General features: G+C 44.9%; 1 protein-coding gene across 1 annotated transcript in view; it reads left to right on the forward strand.

Annotated features, from left to right (window-relative positions):
- PDZD7 (PDZ domain containing 7) overlaps positions 1-27,558 on the forward strand; it is a 115,407-nt gene that overhangs the window by 76,981 nt on the left and 10,868 nt on the right. The window contains exons 12-16 of the mRNA XM_040437546.1: positions 16,071-16,162; positions 17,021-17,112; positions 20,556-20,627; positions 23,455-24,069; positions 25,440-25,540. Coding sequence (XP_040293480.1) covers positions 16,071-16,162; positions 17,021-17,112; positions 20,556-20,627; positions 23,455-24,069; positions 25,440-25,540 — 972 coding nt within the window. The remainder of the gene's footprint in view (positions 1-16,070; positions 16,163-17,020; positions 17,113-20,555; positions 20,628-23,454; positions 24,070-25,439; positions 25,541-27,558) is intronic.

A 27,558-nucleotide genomic window follows, 5' to 3' on the forward strand; every position in this document is an offset into this window, starting at 1 on the left:
GACTCTGGACACTCAGGGCCCACCTTCTCAGGATGGGACCTATGGAAAGCCCTGATAAGACGAGAGGCCTTAATGTCCGTCACTGGGACCCACATCCTCTCCTCAGGACCATAACCCTCCCAATGAACGAGATACTGGAGAGAACAGCGGACAATGCAGGAATCCACAATCCTAGAGACCTGAAATTCAAGATTACCATCAACCACAATCGGAGGAGGAGGCAAAGAGGAGGGTGCAGTGGGTTGGACATAAGGTTTTAATAGGGACTTGTGAAAAACATTATGGATCTTCCAAGTCTGAGGAAGATCAAGACGGAAGGCAACGGGATTGATGACGGACAAGATTTTGTAAGGCCCAATAAACCTAGGACCCAACTTCCAGGAGGGAACCTTCAGTTTGATATTTTTAGTAGACAACCACACCAAATCACCCACATTCAGGTCCGGACCAGGCACACGTCTCTTATATCTCTCACTCATGCTCTTTAGATTACCCTGAATATTTTGCCAAATGGATGACAAAGACGAGGAAAATCTCTCCTCATCAGGTAAACCAGAAGACCCCTCTCCAGAGAATGTCCCAAACTGCGGATGAAACCCATATGCACCAAAAATGGTGACTTATCCGAGGACTCCTGGTGACGGTTATTTAAAGCAAACTCAGCAAGGGACAAAAAAGAACACTAATCCTCCTGATTCTCTGCCACAAAACAGTGCAGATATGTCTCCAGATTCTGATTGACGCGTTCTGTCTGGCCATTCGAATGCGGGTGAAAAGCAGAAGAGAACGACAACCGAACCCCCAAGCGAGAAGAGAAAGCCTTCCAGAATCTGGAAACAAACTGCGTGCCCCTATCAGAGACTATATCTGAAGGAATGCCATGCAATTTGACAATGTGATCAACAAATGCCTGCGCCAGCGTTTTAGCATTGGGTAACCCAGGAAAGGGAATGAAATGCGCCATTTTGCTAAAACGATCCACCACCACCAGAATCACAGTCTTCCCCGAGGATCGAGGCAGGTCCGTAATGAAGTCCATGAACAGATGCGTCCAAGGACGGGAAGGAATGGGTAACGGTAGGAGAGGACCCGATGGCCGTGAATGAGGGACCTTGGCACGAGCGCAGGTCTCGCAGGCTGCCACAAAACCCTCAACCATCTTACGAAGAGCCGGCCACCAGAATCTCCAAGCAATGAGATCCACTGTGGCTCTACTCCCCGGGTGCCCAGCAAGGACAGTATCGTGGTGCTCCTTAAAAACCTTGTGTCGTAAAGCGAGAGGCACAAACAACCTCCCAGGAGGACAAGGATCAGGAGCCTCTGCCTGGGCTGCCTGAACCTCTGCTTCCAATTCAGGATAAAGAGCAGAGACGACCACCCCTTCAGCCAAAATGGGACCCGGGTCTTTAAAGTTCCCCCCTCCCGGAAAACAACGTGACAGGGCAATAGCCTTCATATTTTTAACCCCAGGGCGGAACGTGACAACAAAATTAAACTTAGAAAAGAATAAAGACCATCTGGCCTGTCTCGGGTTCAGACACTTGGCTGACTCCAAGTAGGCCAGATTCTTATGGTCGGTAAACACGGTAATAGGGTGACTGGCTCCCTCTAGCCAATGGCGCCATTCCTTAAAAGATAATTTGATGGCCAACAACTCCCTATCTCCCACATCATAATTTCTGTCTGCGGGGGAGAGTTTCTTTGAGAAAAAGGCACACGGTCGCCATTTGGCAGGAGAGGGACCCTAAGACAAGACCGCACCCACACCCACCTCAGAAGCGTCCACCTCAACAATGAAAGGCAGAGAGACATCGGGTTGTACCAAGATGGGAGCGGAAGCAAAACTCTCTTTGATAGTAGAAAAGGCCTTAAAGAGGACCTTTCACTAGAATAAAACATCTAAACTAACTATACAGACATGGAGAGCGGCGCCCAGGGATCCCCCTGCACTTACTATTATCCCTGGGCGCCGCTCCGTTCTCCCGCTATAGCCTCCGGTATCTTCATAGTTAGGCTCCACCCAGGGGAACCTGCTGGCGTCTCATTCTCCCATGCTGTAGCGCTGGCCAATCACAGCGCTCAGCTCATAGCCTGAGAGGCTTTTTTTCTCTCAGGCTATAAGCTGAGCGCTGCGATTGGCCAGCGCTACAGCATGGGAGAAGGAGACCCTGGCAGGTTCCCCTGGGTGGAGCCTAACTATGAAGATACCGGAGGCTATAACGGGAGAACGGAGCGGCGCGCGGGGATAACAGTAAGTGCAGGGGGATCCCTGGGCGCCGCTCTCCATGTCTGTATAGTTAGTTTAGATGTTTTATTCTAGTTAAAAGGTCCTCTTTAAGCGCATCCACCTACCAGGAGGAAAAATCTACCCCCTTTTTAGTCATATCAGTGAGTGGTTTAACAACAGAGGAATAATTCAAAATGAACTTCCTGTAATAATTGGCAAAGCCCAAGAAAACCGCATCAGCGCCTTCTGATTCTCAGGAAGCTCCCAATCAAGCACAGCGCGGACCTTCTCAGGGTCCATGCGAAAACCAGAAGCAGAGAGAAGAAAACCCAGAAATTGAATTTCTGGAACCGCAAACACACATTTTTCCAGTTTAGCGTACAATTTATTCTCCTGCAGAATCAGCAAGACCTGACCTATGAGTTTTGAAATCAGGAGAAGAAAATCAAAATGTCATCCAGATACACTAGTACAAATTTCCCCATTAAATGACAGAAAATGCTGTTCACAAAATGTTGGAAGATGGCTGGAGCATTCATCAAACCAAAGGGCATAACCAAATTCTCAAAATGGCCCTCAGGGGTATTGAAGGCCGTCTTCCATTCGTCTCCTTCCCTGACCCTGACCAGGTTGTATGCCCCTCTTAAATCCAACTTAGAAAAAACTTTTGCCCCAACAATCTGGTTAAACAGGTCCGGGATCAGAGGAAGCGGATATGGGTCACGAATCGTGATACGGTTCAGCTCCCTGAAATCCAGACATGGTCTTAAAGAACCATCTTTTTTCTTAACAAAAAAAAAAACAGCGGCAACAGGTGACTTCGAGGGTCGGATGTGTCCCTTTCTCAGGCTCTCAGAGATATAAGTACGCATAGCGACCCTTTCAGGTTGGGAGAGATTGTACAGTCGTGGCCAAAAGTTTTGAGAATGACACAAATATTAGTTTTCACAAAGTTTGCTGCAAAACTGCTTTTAGATCTTTCTTTCAGTTGTTTCTGTGATGTACAGTAGTGGAATATAATTACACGCACTTCATACGTTTCAAAGGCTTTTATCGACAATTACATGACATTTATGCAAAGAGTCAGTATTTGCAGTGTTGGCCCTTCTTTTTCAGGACCTCTGCAATTCGACTGGGCATGCTCTCAATCAACTTCTGGCCCAATTCCTGACTGATAGCAACCCATTCTTTTATAATCACTTCTTGGAGTATGTCAGAACTAGTGGGTTTTTGTTTGTCCACCCGCCTCTTGAGGATTGACCACAAGTTCTCAATGGGATTAAGATCTGGGGAGTTTCCAGGCCATGGACCCAAAATGTCAACGTTTTGGTCCCCGAGCCACTTAGTTATCAGTTTTGCCTTATGGCACGGTGCTCCATCGTGCTGGAAAATGCATTGTTCTTCACCAAACTGTTGTTGGATTGTTGGAAGAAGTTGCTGTTGGAGGGTGTTTTGGTACCATTCTTTATTCATGGCTGTGTTTTTGGGCAAAATTGTGAGTGAGCCCACTCCCTTGGATGAGAAGCAACCCCACACATGAATGGTCTCAGGATGCTTTACTGTTGGCATGACACAGGACTGATGGTAGCGCTCACCTTTTCTTCTCCGGACAAGCCTTTTTCCAGATGCCCCAAACAATCGGAAAGAGGCTTCATCAGAGAATATGACTTTGCCCTAGTCCTCAGCAGTCCATTCACCATACTTTCTGCAGAAGATCAATCTGTCCCTGATGTTTTTTTTGGAGAGAAGTGGCTTCTTTGCTGCTCTTCTTGACACCAGGCCATCTTCCAAAAGTCTTTGCCTCACTGTGCGTGCAGAAGCGCTCACACCTGCCTGCTGCCATTGCTCAGCAAGCTCTGCACTGGTGGCACTCCGATCCCGCAGCTGAATCCTCTTTAGGAGACGATCCTGGCGCTTGCTGGACTTTCTTGGACGCCCTGAAGCCTTCTTAACAAGACTTGAACCTCTTTCCTTGAAGTTCTTGATGATCCTATAAATTGTTGATTGAGGTGCAATCTTAGTAGCCACAATATCCTTGCCTGTGAAGCCATTTTTATGCAACGCAATGATGGCTGCACGTGTTTCTTTGCAGGTCACCATGGTTAGCAATGGAAGAACAATGATTTCAAGCATCACCCTCCTTTTAACATGTCAAGTCTGCCATTTTAACCCAATCAGCCTGACATAATGATCTCCAGCCTTGTGCTCGTCAACATTCTCACCTGAGTTAACAAGACGATTACTGAAATGATCTCAGCAGGTCCTTTAATGACAGCAATGAAATGCAGTGGAAAGTTTTTTTTGGGATTAAGTTAATTTTCATAGCAAAGAAGGACTACGCAATTCATCTGATCACTCTTCATAACATTCTTGAGTATATGCAAATTGCTATTATAAAAACTTAAGCAGCAACTTTTCCAATTTCCAATATTTATCTAATTCTCAAAACTTTTGGCCACGACTGTACAGGGTGGCCCATTTATATGGATACACCTTAATAAAATGGGAATGGTTGGTGATATTAACTTCCTGCTTGTGGCACATTAGTATATGTGAGGGGGGAAACTTTTCAAGATTGGTGGTGACCATGGCGGCCATTTTGAAGTCGGCCATTTTGAATCCAACTTTTGTTTTTTCAATAGGAAGAGGGTCATGTGACACATCAAACTTATTGGGAATTTCACAAGAAAAACAATGGTGTGCTTGGTTTTAACGTAACTTTATTCTTTCATGAGTTATTTACAAGTTTATGACCACTTATAAAATGTGTTCAATGTGCTGCCCATTGTGTTGGATTGTCAATGCAACCCTTTTCTCCCACTCTTCACACACTGATAGCAACACTGCAGGAGAAATGCTAGCACAGGCTTCCAGTATCCGTAGTTTCACCATCTTGCTGGAAAAACTCAGGGAACGTGCCAGCTTCAGTGCATAAAGAGGGAAACACATCATCATGTAGCAATTTCGCAGATCCAGTGGCCTTGAGGTTTCCATTGATGAAGAATGGCCCCACTATCTTTGTACCCCATATACCACACCATACCATCAATTTTTTTTGTTCCAACAGTCTTGGAGGGATCTATCCAATGTGGGTTAGTGTCAGACCAATAGCGGTGGTTTTGTTTGTTAACTTCACCATTCACATAAAAGTTTGCCTCATCACTGAACAAAATCTTCTGCGTAAACTGAGGGTCCTGTTCCAATTTTTGTTTTGCCCATTCTGCAAATTAAGTGCGCCGATCTGGGTCATCCTCGTTGAGATGCTGCAGTAGCTGGAGTTTGTAAGGGTGCCATTTGTGAGTAGCTAATATCCGCCGAAGGGATGTTCGACTAATGCCACTCCAGTGACATGCGGCGAGTGCTACGCTGTGGGCTCTTGCTGAATGAAGCTAGGACAGCCACTGATGTTTCTTCATTACAGACAGATTTCATGCGTCCACTGAACCAGTTTCACGAAACTTAGCAAGCAGTTTGCTAACTGTAGCATGGGAGATGGGTGGTCTCGTAGGGTGTCTTCCATTGAAATCTGCTGCAATGACCCGGTTACTGCGTTCACCAGATATCAACACAATTTCTATCCGTTCCGGCTGTAAACAAAGAGAAACTTGTAAATAACTCATGAAAGAATAAATTTATGTTAAAACCAAGCACACCATTGTCTTTCGTGTGAAATTCCCAATAAGTTTGATGTGTCACATGACCCTCTTCGTATTGAAAAAAACTAAAGTTTGATTCAAAATGGCCGCCATGGTCACCACCCATCTTGAAAAGTTTCCCCCCTCACATATACTAATGTGCCACAAACAGGAAGTTAATATCACCAACCATTCCCATTTTATTAAGGTGTATCCATATAAATGGCCCACCCTGTATAAACGTGATTTAGGCAGCTTGGCGCCTGGGATGAGATTAATAGGGCAATCGTACTCCCGGTGAGGAGGGAGCTCTTGGACACCACTCTCTGAAAACACATCCGAAACTTCAGAGAGAAAAGATGGTACAGTCTTGGTAGAAACCTCTGAGAGAGACGCCGTGAGGCAATTCTCTCTGCAAAAGTCACTCCAACCATTTATTTGCCTTGCTTGCAAATCAATGGTGGGGTTATGTTTAGTGAGCCAGGGTAGCCCCAACACTAGAGGAGTAAGTAATCCGCCCAGGACGAAACATGACACATCCTCAACATGAGCATCATCCACAGTCAAACGGATATTGTGAACTATGCCCTTTAACGATTTTTGAAAAAGTGGAGAGGAATCGATAGCAAAATCAGGTATATCCTTTCCCAAAGTGCATACCTGGAAACCATGTGTTATAGAAAATTGATTATCAATGAGATTGACAGCTGCTCCACTATCTACAAAAATCTCACAAACAATGTTCTTGCTATCTAGCGCCAGCCTGGCAGGTAGGACAAAACGGGAACTACAAGCAAACGGAAAACTTTAAATTTCCGCATCAACCTTGCCAATAGTAACAGATGAAAACTTTTAGAGGATTTTTTTCTCTTTGTTTCTTTATTACCCTCAAAAAACTCCCGGAATCTCCTAGAGGGACAAACATTTGCCAAATGATTTATACCCCCACAACAGAAACAAACCCTCCTCTGAGAGCTGAATCTTCTACTATCCGAGGCAAGCAAACCCAGCTGCATGGGCTCCTGCTCAGAGGGGATTGAGAGAGACTGAGGCCCCTGCGCACTGAATGAGACCTCCCCAGTGTCCTTGGACTGGATATGACAGGAAGGAGTGATCTCTCCTCTATCTCTAAGATGCCTGTCAATATGAACAGCTCGAGACATGGCAGACTCCAACGAGGCAGGTCTCTCATGAAAGGCAAATGCATCTTTCAATCCCTCCGAGAGACCATGGCAAAACTGACTTCGGAGTGCAGCATCATTCCAACCAGTATCAGTTGCCCATCTCTGAAATTCTGAACAGTATATCTCTGCGGACTGTTTACCCTGGCATAAAAGACGCAGTTTAGATTCAGCCAGAGCAATACGATCCGGATCATCATATATCTGACCCAGGGCTACAAAAAATTCCATCCACCGATCGGAGGGGCCGTGCCCCCACCGGCAGCGAAAAGGCCCAAGACTGAGCGTTATCCCTGAGCAGCGAGATGATGATCCCCACCCTCTGCTTCTCATCACCAGAGGAATGGGGAAGTAGGCGAAAATGGAGTTTGCAAGCCTCTCTAAAACTAACAAAATTCTCACTACCCCCCAGAGAAAGTATCCGGAAGCGAGATCTTAGGCTCAGAACAAACTCCATGAACGCAAGCAGAACCGGTCACCTGAAACTGAGATACAGTTTTACGGAGATCTGCTACCTCCAATGAAAGACCCCACATGCGGTCCGTCAAGGCTGAAACCGGATCCATGCTTAAAACGGTTTTGGTGGTTTATAATGTCATGGAGGGTGTTGCAGAAAACTGAAAGTCACAAATAAACATCAGACTGACTTGATCCCAAACTAAGGAACAAATGGGTAAGCCCTATAAAAGCCCTAGAGCTCTCCCTTACTGCTCAGCCCATGGAAAGATCTCTATGATAGATAATTGCATGCCCTCGTGCCTCGACTATATGAGACCTGAAAACCCTACAATAGTGAGGGGACACGATCACCGGCTCCCTGCACTTAATACGGAGGGAGTCAGGGTCACCTAGAATCAAGCCAGCAGAAAAACACAAAGAAAGGAAGAGACTTATCTGAGGAACCAGCAGTTGCAGCTTCTAGCAGAGAGCACAATCCAGGAAGTAGTATAAACCACAAAGTGAGGCAGTATGGGAGGGGATATAAAGAGAGGCAATCAGTGTGAATAGATGACAGCTGGGAGAAGGAAAAGAGATGACAAAGTGAAAGCAAAACAAAAGAACATCATGCAGGAGGTACAGAAGAACGTCTGTCAGAGCTTCTTAGAGATCAGGCGGTGACAATCTGGCAGTGGCATAACTATAAATGACTGGGCCCCGCAGCAAATTTTTGAACAGGCCCCCCCAGCAACTTTTTCACAACCCCCTCCTCCCGTGCAACCTCCACTACTGCGACTAGTCAAGATAACTCTCCCAGGCGAGGCCCGGCAGCCTCACCATCTGTTTGCTACATGGTGACTGTTTATAATGTCTTTTTCTAATACTGTTGAGGGGGCCCTGACAATAAAATCTTTTAGTCCTCCTCCTGGGGGGCCCCTCTTGAGTTCAGGCCCCCAAAGCAGCCACTTCCGCTGCTTCCCCTATAGCTACACCCCTGGTGTCTGGCAGTGGCTTCAAGCCCTCTCCCCATTCAATACATATGTATACCCCACCGAGCATGCGTATTTCTAGGAGGATCCAGAGATAGCTGTTGGACAGAGAGCTGTTATGTGTATGGCCACCTTAACACATTAGATCATTAATAGTAGATTGGAATGTTCATCAGAACTGGATTCCTGGAGATCTGTTCTCCAATACTAAGGCTGTCTGGCTTGTTCATGGTAGGGGTTCTCATGAAGAATGCTAGAATTTAGTTATGGGCTTTACTATTTTATACTTGAAAAGTAATATTTCTAAACTGGAAGCCTCCTTAGGATTGAGAAGATCCACAACATTAAGAGAGCCACAGGCTGACACCATGTATATAGATGGAGGGTAGGTGATAGTAGTTTATTATTGGAGCCACACTGGATGATGGAAACTATGGAAAGTTACCCTGCCACCAGTATGCTGGTGATGACTCTTCTGCTCTTATTCATTCAGAAGGCACTATCTAATAAGTTGGGTAGAAACATCCTCAGGGTAAAATTGTGCCAACAGGAGATTAGTTTTCATAGTACTGTAGATTTGTGAATATATATAAAAATAGTTATTTAGCCGTTTAGGTAATTGAATACAGCATTCTTGTTTTTTACCTAAAGGTGGCGCCAAAGATCAGGAATTGGTTTTAGGTGGCATTTAATCCGCAGAAGTTTGCTTTTTAAAAGTATAAAAAATCTTGTATTAGACTTTGATTCTTTATGCAGTATGTACAAAAATACTAACGCCCTAAGTGGTAGGCAATTAAGAGTGCCGCATTTGTGTGAGGGGAGGCGGGGCGTTCACTATTTAAACCTGGCCCTCCTCCCCCCACTTGTCGGTTCGAACGATTTCGAATCGGCTTGTGGGTTGGTGCCAGAGAAGGGCATGCGTCACTGGAGGATCGGGGGATCGGCTGCGTCGAGCTCGTCGCTACGGTGATTAGGTAGGCAGGGTGGCTTGCACACCCGTCTCGCTATGTATAACATGTGGGGCTGCCGAGCGTGCCGCCGGTCCCCAGCTGCGCTGGAGACTGCCCGCACTCCCGATCGCTTCCGGCACCCCGAGACAGGCACCCCGATCCGCTCCAGGCCCTGCGCTAAGCACCCCCGCTCCCACATGCAGCGTCCCCCAGGCGGGCACCCCTCACCTGTGGCTCAGCAGCGACGGGTCACGATGTCCGCTCGCATACCCTGAGCATCGGTCACGCCGGCCGTCGGCTCCACGACGCAGCGTTATATATCACTCACTCCCGTATCAGAACGTTCCGCCGTAGAGGAAAACGCCGTCCGCTCACACAGGGATCTATTCATTAGCTGCAATCAGTAAGCGGAGGTCCAGCTGCAGGATCAGGGGGCGGAAGCCGAAACCTATAGGCGATTAATACGCCGCGGCTTTCCCTGTACAAATAGTCGATAGCGGTGGGCACTGGATGCAATGTTCCACATGGCGGAGCGCAAATCCCTCACAGCCGCTCCTGATGCACGTTCTCCTGGTAATTACAATTAGCGAGGCTGTGAAGGTGGACATGCTTATGTGACTTTCAGTCATGTCTAGGAATCCGCTGCAGAATAAACTCGTCTTCTTTACTGCGCCAAACTCAGGCAAGACGAGATAAGCAGATACTCAGACATGTGCACTGTATACAAGTTATGATTTCAATGGTTAATTCTAACCTAGAAGGGAATCACTGGCTTGCTGCGCTCCAGCAGGTCCTGGCTTGAGAGAGGGCGGGGGATGGTCGACACCTACAGGCCCATACTGGTACTGCAGTCCAGGTGCAGGGCTCCTCTGCTCAGGCACAGTGGCTAGGTACTAAGGCAGGAGTATAAAAAAAAAAATATATATTTAAATAAAATTTGGAATATGTTCAAGGATCAAATATAAAGAGGGCTTCAAGGAGGGGGGCGGGCCACGTCACTTTGCGCACGCAGCCGAGCCGCCCGTAAGCCCATACGGTCAGTCAGGGGGTTGGTTCGGGCGCAGTCACAATAATCCGGTGGTTAGCTAGGGAGCGGTGGCATGAGTGAAGTGTCGCCCAGCTGGCGTGCGCTCACTCACACGTCTGTTCTTGGTTGTTCAGGTCCACAGGTGGTGGGCTAACTTACGATACTGTGGGGTTCGTGGCTGTCATGGCCGCCAGGTGAGTCAGGGGTGGTGCATGCGGGGGCCAACCCCCTCTTTTCTCCTGCATAGGCTTGGGGGACGGGGGATGGTGGACTATTATGTCCAGGCCTCTGGCGCATCTCTTACAGGGTGGCGCCTACAGTCGTGGCCTTTGGGGGGGGGGGGAAAGAAAAAAAAAAAAAAAAAAAAAAGAAAAAATAATAATAATGGTATAGATAGGAATGTTGCTTTGCCAGGTCTGTCACGACTACAGACTCCTTATAAAGCCCTGCCACGACTGCAGGCATCAGTCTGTCACGACTACAGACCCGCTCTAAAGCCCTGCCACGACTGCAGGCAACAGTCTGTCACGACTACAGACCCGTTATAAAGCCCTGCCACGACTGCAGGCATCAGTCTGTCACGACTACAGACTCGTTATAAAGTCCTGCCACGACTGCAGGCATCAGTCTGTCACGACTACAGACCCGTTATAAAGCCCTGCCACGACTGCAGGCATCAGTCTGTCACGACTACAGACTCGTTATAAAGTCCTGCCACGACTGCAGGCATCAGTCTGTCACGACTACAGACCCGCTCTAAAGCCCTGCCACGACTGCAGGCACAAATCCGTTACGACTACAGACTCATTATTAAGACCGGCCACGACTGCAGGCATTAGTCTCATGTCAACAGACTCACGAGGTAATACTACCACGTCTACAGGCGATGGTCCGTTACCGCTACTCTCGATGTAGGGTCCCCTCACGACTACAGGGGCTAGTCGGTCACATCCACAGACTCGGTCGCACTGCCGTTAACTACAGGCACTGGGTGGGCATCTACGGGTAGTTGCGTCACGACTACGCACGTGGGTCAGCCACGGCCTGGGAGGTCAGCCTTCACGGTCACAGGTAGGTCCAGTTAGGCTTCAGTCTCCCAGCGGGTTCCAGTCACAATAACCAGCCCCTAGGTGAGGGGGGGCACTCCCGCACCGGCGCACAATGCCAGGGAGCTGTGCGGCTCCTCACGCGGCACACGGTTCAAACCAGCGGGGGCCGGGGCCCACGGTAAAGGAGGGGCTCCCTCTGATCCGGTGCACATTGCCAGGGAGTGGCGCTGCTCCCCACGCGGTACGAGTGTCCAGCCGGCGGTGGGTCGGCCCTAGTTGAGGAGGGGGGCTCCCCCGCACTGGTGCATTCTGCCAGGGAGCAGCGTGAGCTCCCCACGCGGCTGGGGGGTAAGGCTCCTCATCTTCAATAAAGTCTGGCACGGGCCGCCGTGCCGTTAGGTAGGCAGGGATCAGGGGAAGGAGTACTAGGCTCGGTCAGGGGGAGCAGATCATAGGCGGTGGCTGGCTTCCTGCTGCCGGCCGTACATTAGGTTCCAAGGGGGTTATTTAGGCACAGGATGTTAGTTAGTCCATGCAGGTGATCTGCGTTATACCATGCTCTTCATGCTCGTACTCAGAGCTGTGCCCATACGAGAGCTGCTTAAGTGGTTGATAGTGAAAAAAAAAAAATTAAAATTAAAAAAAAAAAAAAAAAAAATACATTTTTTGAGTCTCTCACGCATGGCTTCTCCGTTTTAGGTTTACACATATGACTCCGCCATTAGAGTCTCTCACGCATGGCTTCTCCGTGTTAGTTTTACACAGACGGATCCGCCATTAGAGTCTCTCACGCATGGCTTCTCCGTTTTAGGTTTACACTTATGACTCCGCCATTAGAGTCTCTCACGCATGGCTTCTCCGTTTTAGGTTTACACTTATGACTCCGCCATTAGAGTCTCCCACGCATGGCTTCTCCGTTTTAGGTTACACATATGACTCCGCCATTAGAGTCTCTCACGCATGGCTTCTCCATGTGAGTTTTACACATACGACTCCGCCATTAGTCTCTCACGCCTGGCTTCTCCGTTTTAGGTTGGCACATATGACTCCGCCATTAGAATCTCTCACGCATGGCTGCTCCGTTTTAGGTTTACACATATGACTCCGCCATCTGAGTCTCACGCATGGCTTCTCCGTTTTAGGTTTCCACATATGACTCCGCCATTAGAGTCTCTCACGCATGGCTTCTCCGTTTTAGGTTACACATATGACTCCGCCATTAGAGTCTCTCACGCATGGCTCCGCCATTAGAGTCTCTCACGCATGGCTTCTCAGTTTTAGGTTACACATATGACTCCGTCATTAGAGTCTCTCACGCATGGCTTCTCAATGTGAGTTTTACACATACGAGTCCGTCATTAGTCTCTCACGCCTGGCTTCTCCGTTTTAGGTTGGCACATGTGACTCCGTCATTAGAATCTCTCACGCATGGCTGCTCCGTTTTAGGTTACACATATGACTCCGCCATTAGAGTCTCTCACGCATGGCTTCTCAATGTGAGTTTTACACATACGAGTCCGTCATTAGTCTCTCACGCCTGGCTTCTCCGTTTTAGGTTTCCACATATGACTCCGCCATTAGAGTCTCTCACGCATGGCTTCTCCGTTTTAGGTTACACATATGACTCCGCCATTAGAGTCTCTCACGCATGGCTTCTCAATGTGAGTTTTACACATACGAGTCCGCCATTAGTCTCTCACGCCTGGCTTCTCCGTTTTAGGTTGGCACATGTGACTCCGTCATTAGAATCTCTCACGCATGGCTTCTCCGTTTTAGGTTACACATATGACTCCGCCATTAGAGTCTCTCACGCATGGCTTCTCCGTTTTAGGTTACACAAATGACTCCGCCATCTGAGTCTCTCACGCATGGCTTCTCCGTTTTAGTTTTACACATATGACTCCGCCATTAGAGTCCCTCACGCAGAGCTTCTCCGTTTTAGTTTTACACATATGACTCCGCCATTAGAGTCCCTCACGCAGAGCTTCTCCGTTTTAGTTTTACACATATGACTCTGCCATTAGTCTCTCACGCATGGCTCCGCCATTAGTCTCTCACGCATGGCTTCTCCGCTTTAGGTTTACACACAGGACTCCGCTATTAGAGTCTCTCACGCATGGAGATTAAAAAAAAAAAAAAAAAAAAAGGGGGCCTATCACTCACCTATTGGGCTTTGTCAGGATTTTTGCCACTCTCAATTAAACTTGTCCTATAGCATTGTTAACTATACATGGCAGGTATTCAGCACCATTGGTACAGGCTACATCCGGACCTACCGTCACTCTTCTCCGCCCACCCGATCAAAGCGGCGTTGAAGGGTTTGCGCAAGATGTCTGTTGTGAAACGACATGGGCGTCAGCCATTTACCGGTAGCTTGTTCAGGCCGTGACAGGCAAACTGCAGGGGCAAACCGTTCGGGCCACAGGTTAGCGCTCTGGTAGAAACAGCCTTGTACCTGGCCTTCCATGGATTCCTCAGGTCAGGCGAGCTCATGGGCACCAATACGCTGGCTGGGTGCCTGCGGAAAGGTCAGCTCATCCGGCGCGGGTCCATCTATGTCCTCACCTTGGCCTCGTCCAAGACGTCACGGCCGGGGCAACCAGTGTCGGTCAGATACTTTCCCACGGACAGCAGATGGTGTCCGGTGCAGGCCTTGGAGGCTTGGCTCATAGTATTTAGTCCAAGCGGCATGTTCTCCCGTACTCGAACTAGGCAATGCCCGGCTAACCACCGCGGCCTTTCTTACGTACATTCAGGTTAGTTGACAGGTTCAGGGGTCGGTCCTCGCTGGATCACAGGACATTCCTTCCGCATGGGCGCGGCAGCAATGGCGTCCATGCATTAGGTGCCAGTACATGTCATCAAACGGTTGGGTCGTCGCAGTTCCGCGTGTTCCATGCGTAATATCCCGGATCCTTATACGAAATATCATTGGCTTTCGAGTTTTGGTCTGTAGTTTCTGTTATGAAGTTTTCTAACTCCTATGCATGGTTCTTTTGGCCCCTTTAGGCTACCCTTCGATAAGCAGTTCCGGCATAACTCTGCTGCTTCTAGGTTGGGGGGGTGGAGTATAGGCTTAGGTAGGGTACCCTCTCAGCATGAGCCGATCCGAGCACAAGTGGTAGGCAATTAAGAGTGCCGCATTTGTGTGAGGGGAGGCGGGGCGTTCACTATTTAAACCTGGCCCTCCTCCCCCCACTTGTCGGTTCGAACGATTTCAACCCACCCAGGAGCCCTCCCTTCTTTCAGGTCTCATCATTGGGGTAGCCCCCTTTAGGCTACCCTTCGATAAGCAGTTCCGGCATAACTCTGCTGCTTCTAGGTTGGGGGGGTGGAGTATAGGCTTAGGTAGGGTACCCTCTCAGCATGAGCCGATCCGAGCACAAATGATGGTTGTAAATCTAAATAGAAAAAATACATAAAAGTACAAGAAAATGGAAATGGGTCACGTTAGAATCAATTATCAAACTCTAAACATAAACTATTTTTATTTAGCATTATTGTGTGTGGTAGGATGGAAAGGGAGGACAGTATTTTGTAAATGTAAAGCCGACCATACACATTAGGCATATGTCGACTGAACCTGCTGGATCATCCAACTATGTAAGGTGTATAGGAGGCCTCCTTACGCTCCCCCAAAGATATCTGGAGAGCAAAAGGCCAGGCATTTCCATGTCTCATTTTTTGGTTCTCACGTAAAAAAGCCACAGACAGAGGAGCCTGCTTTCATTTTCTGAGCATGTATGTGTATGTTGGTTGGCTGACAGTTATCTGAGGTGTACAGCCAGCTTAAGGGTCCATGCAGACGTCCGTAGAATGGGTCCGGATCCATTCCGCAATTATGCGGAACAGGTGCGGACCCATTCATTTTCAATAGGAACGGAAAAGATGCGGACAGCACACAACACACTACGGACGTCTGAATGGACCCTAAAGGGCCTCTGTCAGCAGATTTGTACCTATGACACTGGCTGACCTGTTACATGTAGCTTGGTAGCTGAAGGCATCTGTGCTGGTCCTATGTTCATATGTAACAGGCAGTGGAAACATGATCACACCTCACCCTGTCAATCAAAGTGGAAAGAGCGCAGCAGTTGCAGAGAGAGCAGAGCCCCTAGGTGTAGCGGTAACGCCCCCATTGCTCCTAGAGTCTCATTTGCATATGTTAAAACATCATTTTTCTCAGCAATGCGGGCACATATGAACATGGGACCAACACAGATGCCTTCAGCTGCCAAGTGCACATGTAACAGGTCAGCCAGTGTCATAGGTACAAAACTGCTGATAGATGCCCTTTTTAAGACTCATAAACCACTATGGTCCTACAAGCCACTGGATTATCAGGTGTACATGCATTTTTAATAGTGATTTATTCACATTTCTCCTTGATGAAACAACATTGGCCACAAGTCAATGGTAACCATTCTGGCTGATAGAGGGGGGTCCTGATCGCCGGACCCTCCTTTATGGCGTCTATATTCCCTAATGGGGCAATCTCTTTATACTTCACCAATGCCATTCTAGTGTTGTGACTTGATAAGAAACCATGACCCTAACATCACTTCTCCTTACAGTATATCCAGGAAGGAGGAATTGAAGACCTGGTTAGGCCATTGCTTGCAATTCTGGACCGTCCCGAGAAGCTTCTCCTTTTACGAGATGTCAGGTAGGGTAAGCAAGTACTCTGCTGCAGAACGAAGAAACCTTAGAAAGAAATATATTTCCTTCTAGCTCCGACTTCCTTATGTGATGGACGTCTGTTCCTCTGCTAGCTGTTGGTTCTTCCAATTTTTTTCCCCTCACTTGTTTATCTATCTGAAAGTTCCTCTATTCCTTTCTTAGTGCCGAGGAGATAAATGAGTGACTCCTCATACAGTGAGAAACAGGGAGGTCTCTGTACCTACATCATTTCCACAAGACATTACTGCCTGGACATATACCACTTAGATGGTGTACACCTCGCTGTCATATACTCTATTGCTTCTTAGCATTTACGAGTTCTGGAAAACTTCAGTGTTTTATCAAGTTGAAGCCTTGGTCCAGAGTGTCTGACCTCCAGATTTTCACCTGCTTTAATGACCAAAGTTTCCATTCTTGTTAAAAGGCTCTGTGTAAGCAAGAATCAATACCTCCAGCAGGTCAGAAGGTCCTGAGTATTGATGAGAAAACAGTCCACAGCCACAGATCCTCTTTAAAGAGGTTTTTAGGACTAAAACATTAGACAGGCCATCAGTGTGAGATTGGTGGGAGTCCAGCACCCATGACGTCCACCAGTCATCGCAGCAGTACTAGATGCAGCCATATGTATGGACCATCGATGTGCTTGGATAGACACTGAAGAAGCTATAGTACTCACTGATGATTGGTGAGGGTCTCATAGGTTCACCCAGACTATAAAAAAAACCTGCATGAAAATCAATAGCTGAACTGCATGAACCTGCAACCTTTCCACTAATGTTAGTTTACAGAATCTAGTGCTGAATCCTGAACGTGCATTCATCAGATTTTATTTTATACACTACAGGGGTTTAATTGCACTCACAGATCTTGGACGCTTTGACAGTATGGTTATCTCTCTGGAGATGGAAGCTTATGATGCCCTCAAGAGCCGATCAGGTAGATTATTTTAAACGATTGAGATAGTTTCCAATTACAAGTAACTACAAAGGGTTGGTTGGGATTAGAAAGAAGGGCCTTTTTTTAACCAGAAACAGCACCACTCTTGTCTATGGGTTGTATTTGGTATTGCAGCACATCCTTATTCTCATGTGTGTGAAGCAATCAGGTGTGAAGCTGCAATACCAGACATTGACAAGAGTGGAAAATGTAGACCCTTCTTTCTCATCCTGAACTACCTCTTTATTACGTGTGCATTTAATATGGACAATGCACAGGGTAAAATTACTTTGTAGTACACCAATCTGTTGATAGACCTGACTTATACTATATGTATATTTTTAAACATGGCCACCTTTCAGACACTTTGGGGAACATTTATGAAATTATATATAGAAAAAATGCCATTATTGCCAATAGCAGCCCATCATAGCGCAGCTTCCATTTTTCAAAAGCACTATAAAAATTGAAAGCTGCCCTAGGCAACAAAGACAGTTTTTGGCTCCATTCACACGTCCGCAAAATGGGTCCGCATCCTTTCCGCAATTTTGCGGAATGGGTGCGGACCCATTCATTCTCTATGGGGACGGAATGGATGCGGACAGCACACAGTGTGCTGTCTGAAGCCGCAATTGCGGAGCGCGGCCCCGGTTTTGGGTCTGCAGCTCCGCAAAAAGATAGAGCATGTCCTATTCTTGTCCGCAGCTTGCGGACAAGAATAGGCATTTCTATGGGGGTGACGGGCTGGTGTGTTGCGGACATGTAAATGTAGCCTTTCTTAAGACAGTTTGTGTGAATGAAAAAAAGTGTTCATTGCTTGATTTTCAAGTAAATGTACCTTGATTTTGGGGCTAGTATTAGTTGCTTTCATTCATTATATTGCTTTCATTATATTGCGCTTTGTATCTATATAATACCTCATGTGTCCACCAGAGGGCATCTGTGCTAAAAACTTTAAGCAGACATGTGCGTAGATTATTTGCAATGATCATAAGGCTTTTTTAACTTAGTATCTTGATATTGATGGCTTGTCCTCCAGAATAGGGTGTCAATATCAGATGAAAAAGGGTCTGACACCCTGCACCAACTTTAGCGGCACTGGAAAAACAAGGTAACAGTTTGTCGGCCCGGTCTGAGGATAGGACATAAATCTTGTACAAGCCTTTATGATTGTTTGACGGTATTTGATTTATGCTGCAAAACATAAAAATACAGCTGAAGGTGTTTTATATCTATTAATAGTGTACATGATGCTTCCCCTTTCTGCCAAAAAGAGGATATGCAGCAGCTGAGAAATAATGTGCACAATTATTAAAGATATTAGGAGTCACCTTGGAGTCCTGTGATCTGCTTATATGGCCTGCGGCCTCTTGTTTACTTGCGGTCTTGAACCTCAGAATTTACAGAAGGGCGTATTATATCCCTTGTATTATATCATTTAAAAAAAAAAATCCAACAAATTCACAATTTTCATGTAAGGCCTAAAATAGAGATAAAAATAACTTCTAAATAAATGTCTTCAATAATCGCTGTCACACCCACTTATAGCAACAGGTATCTCTGATCGTCTCCATCTGTCCAGTGCTTTTTCTTGCTTGCTTACAGACTCAATATAATCTCCAGCTGAAAAAGCGGAGAAGGTGGGGAGGTCAGTGTTTCTAATTGTAAAAACTACAAGTCTCCTTGTCGACCTTGATGATGACTTCCACCCTCAGTGACTTGTCACTTGCTCTCTGTGGTCAGATAAAAACCAGGTGGTTGCCAAGTTTACTGTAGAGCTGGATTTACATAGGGCAGTTGTCACACTCGTTCCCAAAAATCGGCCCATGTAAAGTTGCCGCAGATCACCCAATGAACAAGCGAAACCATTGCTTATTGGGTGAATTCATTGTTTGTCTGGACACCTCAATGATCATTTCTGGGCAGCAGATAGAGCTGTGTAACCAGTGATCTGTTGCCCAGAAACAATGAATCTGCATGAGGAAGAGTTACGGCAGCTCTTTTCTCCACTGCTGAGCAGGCGATTATTGGGAAGAAATGGTTCCTTCCTGATAATTGCCTAATCAGTCAGCGCATGTAAATGTGCATTAAGGAATAGCAGCTGATTATCCTATGTTGTAAAGATTCTTTACATGAATACATATATTTCCTGCAACATATAAAACCATAATTTAAAATCATTACCTTCAAAGGTGATCCCAAATGTCCATACCCATGATGGACCCTACCTTAATTTTGCGGAAAACCTTAGAGACCAAATTTTCCCACCTACTCACTAGGCTGTTGTTGAGTAAATCAGCGTTTTTAGCTGGGGCTGGCCAACAGTCTAATGTGTATGGCCAGCTATGACTCTCCCCAACAGATGATGTTCGAGGTGGGGAGAAGGATTGGGTGCTTTGAATTTCGATCCTAGACTACTCCTTCAAGGAGCCCGTTTAGGCTCAGAAACGCGTCGGATTGAACTTGTCCCCTGAAGGCTTCCACACTCAGTGCGGTGACGTCACACGCCAAGTTCCCGGACTTCAACTGGGGTTCCCTCGCGTGAGTGATCTGCTGCCGGCCGGAGCATCACCTACGCTAGAGGTCGAACCTGAAGGCACCTTGGAAACCTACCCACCGGATCCAGAAAGACGGACACTCCACGGACAGACTACCTGCCAAATAAGGTAACCGCTCCAAAGATCACTGTGAATATCTCTTCCCTTACACACCTACCTAATACTGTGAATACCCCCTCCTTTACATACCCACCCAATAATCTGCAACGTATCTGAATCAGCGCAGGTTCCGATTCTGATTTGTGCCCAAATCAGACCTTGTAAATACTTTCACATTACGGTCGCTGCAGCAGACCGTGGCAGTGAACCTTGCAGCGACTCTCTGCCTGATACGTAGGTTTGAGTGTATCTGGGAGCGCGGGTGGACTTGTATATGTTCTATATTCTATTGTGAATAAAATATGGGTCTTTAAAATTATAAGATTATTGCATTATGTTTTTATTTACATTTCACACAGCAACCAAACTTTTTGGGATTGGGGGTGGATATCCAAATATAAATAGATTCTCCAAAGCAGATAATGGTCATTCCTGAGTGTACTCACATAGAGATTATCTGGCAGTACCAATTAGTACAGTATTTTTAGTCCTACTAAATACCTAATAAGACACACTTAAAGTGTGAATGGATAGGAATGAAGAACACCCACAAGACATTCCAGAACTAATGCTTCGTATTTAATTCAGAGCTGGTGCTGGAACATCCATGGCCTCCAACTGTGACCTTCACACAGCTGTCACTGGACCATTACATTCAGGCTGTTCTGAGTATATTCTGTCAGTGTCATGAAAATGCCCATGCACCAGTGTGTTTTTACAGATTCAAATAAAGCTTTTCTATAATTCCAGTGTTTTAACATATTTTATTTTGCCTGTTTATTCAAGTTACATCTCCTGCACTCAGACCAACCATGTCCAGCACGCTTCCCAAGAAACATCTTGTTACACCAGTTCCGGGTCAGTAATGGTTTAGCTATTGTAATGAATGTGACTGTTGTTCTTTAATTGTTCATTGACTGGTGTTACTACACTGCCTGTCCAAAAAAAAAGTCGCCACCAACAAAAAAGGGTCACACAGTCTAATATTTTGTTGGACTGCCTTTAGCTTTGATTACGGCACGCATTAGCTGTGGCATTGTTTCGATAAGCTTCTGCAATGTCACAAGATTTATTTCCATCCAGTGATGCGTTAATTTTTCACCAAGATCTTGCATTGATGATGGTAGAGTCTGACTGTTGAGCAAAGCCTTCTCCAGCACATCCCAAAGATTCTCAATGGGATTAAGGTCTGGACTCTGTGGTAGCTAATCCATGTGTGAAAATTATGTCTCATGCTCCCTGAACCACTCTTTCACAATTTGAGCCCGATGAATCCTGCCATTGTCATCTTGGAATATGCCTGTGCCATCAGGGAAGAAAAAGTCCATTGATGGACTAACCTAGTCATTCAGTATGTTCAGGTAGCAAGCTGACCTCATTCTTGGAGCACATACTGTTGCTAAACCTAGACCTGACCAACTGCAGCAACCCCAGATCATAGCACTGCCCCCACAGGCTTGTACAGTAGGCACTAGGCATGATGGGTGCATCACTTCATCCGCGTCTCTTCTTACCCTGATGCGCCCATCACCTGATGCGCCCATGGAACAGGGTAAATCTGGACTCATCAGACCACATGACCTTCTTCCATTGCTCCAGAGTCCAATCTTTATGCTCCCTAGCAAATTGAAGCCTTTTTTTCTGGTTTGCCTCACTGATTAGTGGTTTTCTTACGGCTACACAGCTGTTCAGTCAGAATGTGGAAATGCTCTTACTTTTATTATTAATCATAGCCCTGAGTTTTACTGTTGTTTTTCTTCGATTTAATTACACCAAACGTTTATGTGATCGCCGAACACGATCATTCAGGATTTTTTTCCCCCTTTCCCCCGCCACATTTCTTCCTCGAATACGATGGGTCCCCACTATCCTTCCAGTTTTTGATAATGCCTTGGACAGTTCTTAACCCAATTTTAGTAGTTTCTGCAATCTCCTTAGATGTTTCTCTGCTTGATGCATGCCAATGATTTGACCCTTCTCAAACAGATTAACATCTTTTCCACGACCACGAGATGTGTCTTTCGACATGGTTGTTTAAGAAATGAGAAGCAACTCATTGCACCAGTTGGGGTTTAATAACTTGTTGCCAGCTGAAAGATAATCGCCCATGCAGTAATTATCCAATAGGAGGCTCATAACTATTTGCTTAGTTAAATCCATGTGACAACTTTTTTTTTGTACAGGCAGTGTATAATAAGGAAAGTGGTATTTCCATGTCATAAGGCGGTATTGCTACGGTATGTATGCCCTCACTTTATTTTTGGTGGGGGTCCAGCCTTGTTTTTTCCTGCACGGGGCAACTCCAACCTATTAGAGAAGATCAACCCTTAAACGGGATCCCTGTAAATTAAGAAAATGAAAATACTTAAATATTACTTGATTATAAATATATTCCCAAATACCTTTCATTAGCTATTATGGCTTGTTTTGTCTGAAGATCATTCATCAGAGGAAATAAAATAGCCGCCATCCTAGTAGTACACACAAAACCTGTCCTAATCACACAGCAGGACAATTTACTTCACAACACTGAGCTAAAGAGCTGCCTCATTCTCCTCTCTGCTCTGCTTGTCAGGGATTATTATCCTGAATACAGTTTAATATGATCTTCAACTGAATCTCTGTAGGAATGGCATTCATGAGGGGACATGAAGAACAGAGAGAACAGACAGGACATGCTGTGGTAATGGAGACTGCATACAAGTGCTGCTGCTCATTAACACACCCCCACCCCCCTCTCTGTACTTGTCTCGTCTTATTAGCTGTATTCTGGATCATAATCCCTGACAAGTAGAAGAGGAGGATGAGGCAACTCTTTAGCTTAGTGTTGTGAAGTAACTTGTCCTCCTGTGTGATAAGGAAAGTTTTTGCGTGTACTAATAGGACGGTGGCCATTTTATTTCTCCTAATGATTGCTCCCCAGACAAAACGAGCCATTTTAACGAATGAAAGGTATTTGGGAATTTACTTATTATAAAGTAATACTTAAGTATTTTCTGTAATTTTATTTTCTTAATTCCCGGAAAACCCCTTTAACTTGATTTGATGGATTTTCAGTTCCAATTCCTCTTTCTTTGTATATATTGGCATTTCCATTTGAGTGGTCATTTCTGAAAGGTTTAACAGTATATGAACAGCTCTTTCTACAAGATGCACCTTTATAAACTGTTTAGCACTACTTTAAAAGGACTCTTCCTTTAGAAACTTAATATTCTCAGAAAACTATTTTTTAAAGAACTTTTTATGGTTTTTCATTTCAGCCGTTCTATGTCATTGAAAATTGTTTAAAAAATATTATCTTTCTGTAGAAATTAACACAGAGAAATAAAAGGAATATATAAATAGATAGCCCATTGTTAGTTTACTGCTGTTCCAAGGGAAAGATTTTAACTGTTAGTAAAATAATACATTAATTGGGATAACAGTACAAAAGCTTAGATGCTCTCTTGATAGACCTAGATAAAGTGTCTACAGAAGAGAATTGTACTTATCAGTGTATTGTGTGATTCTCTAATTGAGTGACTCATCCCCTTTTGTTTCTGGTCGCAGTGAATGTTCTGACTGAGAAAGTTGAGCGAGACTGACTTCCATGCTAGAAGTCCATGCAAAGGAGGAAGTTAAATGGCCAGGACAGGAAGTAGAATACAAATAAGTGTAGTAATTTATTTTATTCCTTTAATCTCAGATCACAGAGGAACCTTCCAGCTTAAGCTAGTAGAAGACATAAGCAATCGTCAAACACTGATAGGAGAAATGGAGAGGTTACAGGTTTCAGATGCTCCAAATGTAAAACGTACACAAAAAAACTTTACCCCACTTGAAGATGTGCCAGTCGATTCATGTGATGCCCAAAATATGACTTTAAGTAAGTCTTCCTCTAGGCCCCCAAGGCCAAATTGGCTTCTTACTGAACCTACAAAGTCCTCTTCTGATTTATCTCAAGCGACCTCATCTCTGCCCAGTGACAAGTCTTTGCCTACGAGGAGTAAAAAAGATCAAAAAGACCTAAGTGACAACTCAAAAGCATCAAGAACTACTCGCAGCAGATCTAGAGAAAGAAAAGATAATGCTTATACTGTGCTCAACAAACCCAAGAAATCCAGGCCAATCTTATCTCAGATATTTGGTGGTGTGTCTCTGAGTCCTTCGAATCTTGACATCAAGCTGAGGACTGTCAAATTACCGGTGGAGACCAATCATGTAGAAGCAGATCAGCAGTCCCATAATGGCTTCAGTCAACAGAATGAGGAAGAATATGAGCTTGTAACTGTGATGGTCTCCAAAATGAAGCAGTCTTTGGGTAAGTTGCATATCCATCATATCTCCATTGTCCTCAAGTAGGATTTCCTGGTTTAAATAGGATACAACTACATTAAGACTTATGTAACTTGAGCATCAATATCAATCAGGCAGTGGTGAGGGGGTGACAGGTCTCTGTTAGGGCTCACGCACACTGCCGTTGCCATTTTTGCAGTCTGCAAACTGCAGATCCGCAAAACACAGATACTGCCCTTGTGTGTTTCACATTTTGCGGAACATCCTGCCCTCTATAGAACTGTCCTAACACACGTGGTATTTTTTGAAGGCACCCCGGAAATGACACCTGTAGTCTGGAGATTAGTTATTGAGATTTTTGTGTGCCTGATCTGTAGCTTGTGAAAAGGTGTAGAAAGGGGGAGGAGAGGAGCTGTAATGAATTATGTGTTGTCAGTGGTGAATCCTGTGTTATCTGCCCCCAGCTTTATAAGAGATATTACCCATTATTGTATTCCTGCAAACAGATTGAAAGGTTTTCTCGACTGTGCATGTGAATAAATTGGGTGTTTTTATATCTGGAGAGTTGAGATTTTTTTTTTCATTCTGCTGTATTGTGGTTTGGCAAACCAAACAACATTTCGCTTTGTGCCTCTTTACTGCTAATTGAATACAAGAAGTATTGTGCTTCTAAATCTCATGAACTGGATTTATGGAACTTGGTGCATTGTTCAGTTCTTGATTTGCGTGGCCAATGTTACAGTAAGTTGGAATCCCCACAGTGCGGTTTAATGTGGTTCAAGAAGAGTAAGTAAAGACCACCAAAGTAAGGATGGTGACACAGAAATGGCAAGCCCAGGTAAGGCCAGTTGAGATTGATAGTTGTTGGCATGGCTGCGTGGCACCCCTAGGATGCTAGCTGTGAGGCTGATTGAAAGGGAGTCTCCCCGCATGATTTCCTGGAAGAGGCCTAGATACCAGTTGAGTTGAGAGTTTCTCTGTGCAGAGAGGCACTGAGCACAGAAGTCTTTCTTGATGCTGCGGTGCTGGGCAGGAATAGGCCACCATCAACTCTACCACAGTTATTGTACTGCAACTGTTCAAGTATGTTGCCACTGTAGAGAACCATTATTCTTATGTAACTGATACTGAGCTGTTGAAACCATTATGCGTGCTGTGCCTTAACCTGAGTAAAGTTCTTTTTGGTTTCAATTTGACGTTGTCAGTGATTTCTCTCCTCATCTGACCACCATGTGGGCTCCTCACACAGGCTTTATTTCGGCTCATCTTCTGATTGCAGAATACTTGAATTGGTTGTTATAGGATCACAAGACGAAAATAGGGTTAATTGTAATTTTCACATACTTCTGTCCACCTCTATGTAAATGATAAGTAATACATTTATATTTCCTATAGGAATTAGCATTTCTGGGGGTATCGAATCTAAAATCCAACCAATGGTTAAAATAGAGAAGATCTTTCCTGGAGGAGCAGCTTTTGTCTCTGGTGAACTGCAGGTAATAGTGTCACCTTGATTTGGTGATCTTCTCTCCATATCCTGCAGCTACTGTATTATTTCACCTTTGTCCTGAACGTCACCAATGAAACTTAAATGGATTTTGGCAAAGTCATAAAGAAGCAGTTCAGGATATTTGTTTTACCTATATAGTGCAGGATAAGCCATTATTATTAAAGAATAAGATATGTATGCCTAGTGTATACCTGTTTTATTTCATGTGTAATTTGTGGGTTGTCAGCCATCTTGATTCTTTCTTCCCCTTAAATATGGTTCTCCTAAATTCTACATTTCTCATCGTGCCTTGCTTTGCAGAGACAGAGGGGGCATAGTCTGACCATACTGCACTGCTCTGAGTCCTGTGTAAGGGCAGCAAGTAACAGATCAGTGACACAGAGCTGCTATCCCCTCACACTGCAGAGTCTCCATGTTCTCCTATGTGATGCAGCTTGAGTCTGTCTCCCACCTCTCCTGTCATCTCTCTTTTCCCTGTCAGCTTTTATATGCAGGAGGTAGGGAGACCAGTGTGAAGCTACATGTCATAGAACTACACTGGAGAGTCAGCACACACAGATGGCATAGACAGGCAGTTTCAGGAGGGTCAGCACACACTGATGGCATAGACCAACAGTGTCAGGAGGGTTATATAACTGCAGCTAATCACTGCATACACTCATCTACTATACATCTGCACTCCTGGACCTTTAGATAAGGAACACGTTGTATCTTCTAAAGAATACTGGGAGATACAAAAAAAACATGAAGGGAGTGGAGGGGCCTGAGAGCTGCCAAGAGGGTTTTGATTGGTGATGATGTTATCCTGTAGTTCACAGGAAGTCATTCACAGGGAGAGACCAAGATTACACATTAGAGCAAGGATTCAGACTAGAGATCACATGACCAAGTTCCCATAAATAAAGGTTCAAAATGTATAATGTATGGATGCAACTTAGGGTGTAAAAAAATTACACAAATGGAATACTGGCAGGAGGTTAGCAATACATGTATAAAAAAAAAAAAAAAAAAAAAAAACTGGAGTGCTTTTGTAAGAGCTGAGACCATGATGCTTTGCACCACAGTTCCATATTGAAGCTACTTGTGAGTCCAGGAGAATAAAATACTGTAGTGGGGACAATCTCTTAGAGCATGTTTCATACTCAAAGAAGAAGTTGTCACAGCTACAGTATTCATCTAAAGATAATATGTACACTCCGCGGCCTGTAGTATGTGACCACCCCAGAAGTCCACTGCCATAAAAGATCAAAAATATAATGTTTTATTCTAGGGGTTACAATCGCATTACATAAGTCACATCCAAAAACATTCGCATTGTATTTTTTTTTTTGCAAATGCTGAAAATGAAAATGCCAGCTCCAAAAGCTTTTGGCTTTTTTTCTAATCAGTTTTTTGTCTGTTTGGTGTTTTTTTTGCAATGCTGCACGTTGAAGCTTTTGGCATTTTTTCTTAGGCATTTTCTCATTCCCTTTCTATAGAAAAAAATGCCTGAATAAAAAACACCATCCACACATTTGTTTTTCAAAAAACATTATTATAAAATGCCATAAGATAAATGCAGTATGGACAAAAATGCAAACGGTTTCTATGCCATTTTTTTAGGGATGGAAAAATGCCAGGACAAATTCATGTAGTTAGGGGCAATGTCAGGAGGCTGCTGCTGCTAAATCAGTAATTTGGAATTAACGCCAAATTAATGCAAATGCTTTTTGAAAAAGATATTTACTAGGGTCCAATATCTGAGTGCTAAGATATTTTTAGCCATGTTTAGTTGAAGATAAAGTAAGTGACCCCTTTGAAATTACCTGAGCTTTGGTTGTTATTTAAGTCACAATTATAGACAAATACAATCTAACTAAACTAATAACTCAGGTTGTACTGCTCATGTATTTTACTGAGCACACTGAGTAAATATTCAAAATGCAGAGAGAAAAAGTAACTTAACCCTTGAATTTATTAACCTGTACATCCCCCTTTGAGCAGCAATCACCTCCCCAAATGTTT

The sequence above is a fragment of the Bufo bufo genome, chromosome 6 (genome assembly GCF_905171765.1).
Source record: "Bufo bufo chromosome 6, aBufBuf1.1, whole genome shotgun sequence".
NCBI lineage: Eukaryota > Metazoa > Chordata > Amphibia > Anura > Bufonidae > Bufo > Bufo bufo.